We start from the raw sequence: 2,383 nt of genomic DNA, 5'->3' as shown, positions 1-2,383 counted from the left end.
AAAAAAAACATTTTAGGCTGCGATCCTGCACTTTTGATATTGTGAAATGGACGAAAGATGGAATCATTGGTGATCCTGCTGATTCTCTTGCTTCTATTTGTATAATTCTAAGTAAATAGCTTTAAGTAAACCAAGTTAAAATCTAAGTTAGAAATATATATTCTTCAGGGGAAGAGACTTTGATTTTGTGGTGATACGTTCACCTCTATTTCATCTCCTCTTATATGGTAATATGGTTTGTTTTATAGCATATTATGTTATATTATAGATCTCCCAACATTGTTCACCCTGATGAAGTGGTTTTTGACAGCGAAACGCGTCGATATCTGCCTTATGTTGTGAGAATACGTTTAAATCGACAGTTATTACCTATTCACCTGTATATCCTCTAGGATTGGCAAAGTGTATAGATGTCATTAGTGTCAAACTTCTTGTATAAATCAATGCAGAGTGCTGTAATTTAATGAGATAAAATAAAAAGTAATGTGTTTTTAATGTATGCCTAAAAAGCTCCTTAATTCTGCACATTCAATTTTAGTTAAAATCCCTTTTAGAAACTTTTCAGTGCAATAATACCCCCCCGGCTCAGATAATCCCCAATGTGTATCTCAGTTCAGATCTACTCCCAATAAGAATTGAAGGACAGATGAAGCAAATCCTGGACATATCTATACCCCTAAACTAAGGGTATGGATCTAGGAAATGATCATTTACATGAATAGGGGTTTGGATCCCCTATATGTGGGAAAGGTGTATAGTTTGATCTGCACTGATATCTCTTTCCACCTTGTACTGTTGTTGATGTTCTGTTTAATGGTTATTTGTACCTGCTATTAAAAGGCTACATGTCCATTCAGAACGTTAATAATAAAATGTGTTGTGTCTTGTAAAATTTATATGTCAAAAATCCAATAAAATATGATCACTATACCATCTATGAAGCTTTTACAGATCTAGTAGTGGCTATGATACTGGAAGATGGCTTTAGCCCGAGTTAAAGCTTTTTTATTGCCGCTGCTGGCTGAATGAAGAACAGCCAAATCCAAAGTTTGGGGACATCTGAATTCTTGGCATAACATGCAAAAAAAATTCCATACCTAACAATGGGCAGCTTGGTGAAGGGCACAGGGGGAAGGATTAAACCCTCTGGTAGCTGAATGGACTCCATGGTGCCAGCGCATTTTGAGGTATAGCTCTCCAGGCTCTGCGCAACATCTTTCTTTTCTGAAAATACAAAAAGTGCACAAAATTACAAACTGACCAACAATATGAAGACAGGGTCTGCCAGAAATCAGGACCAGGTTAAAGGAACTTCAAACCTAACTTTGAAAAATAAAAAAAAAATACTTAGCAGTATTGGTACCCCTCCACTTCAAGAGTTACATGATCATTTCTGTCTACAGGGGATGACATGAGAAAAGTTTACTTACCCTATTACCTTGCTCCCGAGGGTTCCTCCTCTGTGAATAGTCCACTGAAGCCACTTCCATAAAGCATTCTAGGCTACAGCTTTAGGCACTGACATCAATCTCTACAATGAAGGACCAATTGTCCTGCACTGGAATTAAAGTTGCCCAGTTGTCAACAAGCCCAGAGGAAAAACGGAAAGCAGCCATATCATCAATGGGGGAAACGATAAATAAGTTACTCTTTATATTGGCCCAGTCCTAAACAAGCATTTGATGTTTGCAGTGCGAATGAAGCTCTAGCAGGGGGAGTTTTCACATTTCAGGAATTTCGACACTGAAGTAGAAAACAATTCTTAGAACTAATAACAAGGTTTTTTGCAACATCAAGAAAATGTAAATGTGCACCGTTGATTTTTTTTAGGGGGGGGGATCACTACGCGCTTTTTCCATGCTATAGGAATGAGCGGAAATCTTCAGAAATCTAAACAGTAAGGATATAAAGAAGTAATGAGCCTTGAGATTTGTTTAAAGCATCAATAAGAGATATTTAGGGGACAATGTATAAAAACTCCAGTAAACCACAGTACATATTTATAACTGTTATCTCCGTGTTATATTTAAACTATTTATACATACCGTGTTTCCCCGATTATAAGCCATCCCCAACAAATAAGCCACCCCCGATTTTTGAAAAAATAATTAAAAAAAGGCACTCACGCGTGAATAAGACATCCCCTGATACCCGATCCTGTGTGTGTCTCCTCAATGCTGGCTGCAGCGCGTGTCTCCTCCTGGCTGCAGTGCAGAGCCAAACTGAAAGTAAGAAGCCGGCACACGCGCCCCCGCGATTCTGCAGCAAGAAGCAAGCTGCTGATCCCTGCCCTAACAGAGTTACCTGCCCTAACGGAGATCCCTGCCCTAACGGAGTTACACTTAAGTACCGGTAAGTGAACAGAAGGGGACAATCAATGGCA

General features: G+C 38.9%; 1 protein-coding gene across 2 annotated transcripts in view; it reads right to left on the bottom strand.

Moving 5' to 3' along the window:
• Window positions 1-2,383, bottom strand: part of TRAPPC9 (trafficking protein particle complex subunit 9) — a 329,400-nt gene that overhangs the window by 281,771 nt on the left and 45,246 nt on the right. For both annotated transcript variants that reach the window (XM_072410619.1, XM_072410618.1), the window contains exon 10: window positions 1,098-1,224. In XM_072410619.1, coding sequence (XP_072266720.1) covers window positions 1,098-1,224 — 127 coding nt within the window. The remainder of the gene's footprint in view (window positions 1-1,097; window positions 1,225-2,383) is intronic.

The sequence above is a fragment of the Pyxicephalus adspersus genome, chromosome 5 (assembly GCF_032062135.1).
Source record: "Pyxicephalus adspersus chromosome 5, UCB_Pads_2.0, whole genome shotgun sequence".
NCBI classification, from domain to species: domain Eukaryota; kingdom Metazoa; phylum Chordata; class Amphibia; order Anura; family Pyxicephalidae; genus Pyxicephalus; species Pyxicephalus adspersus.
Note: the sequence above shows the minus strand (reverse complement) of the source record. Positions and strands in the feature narration are given on the sequence as shown.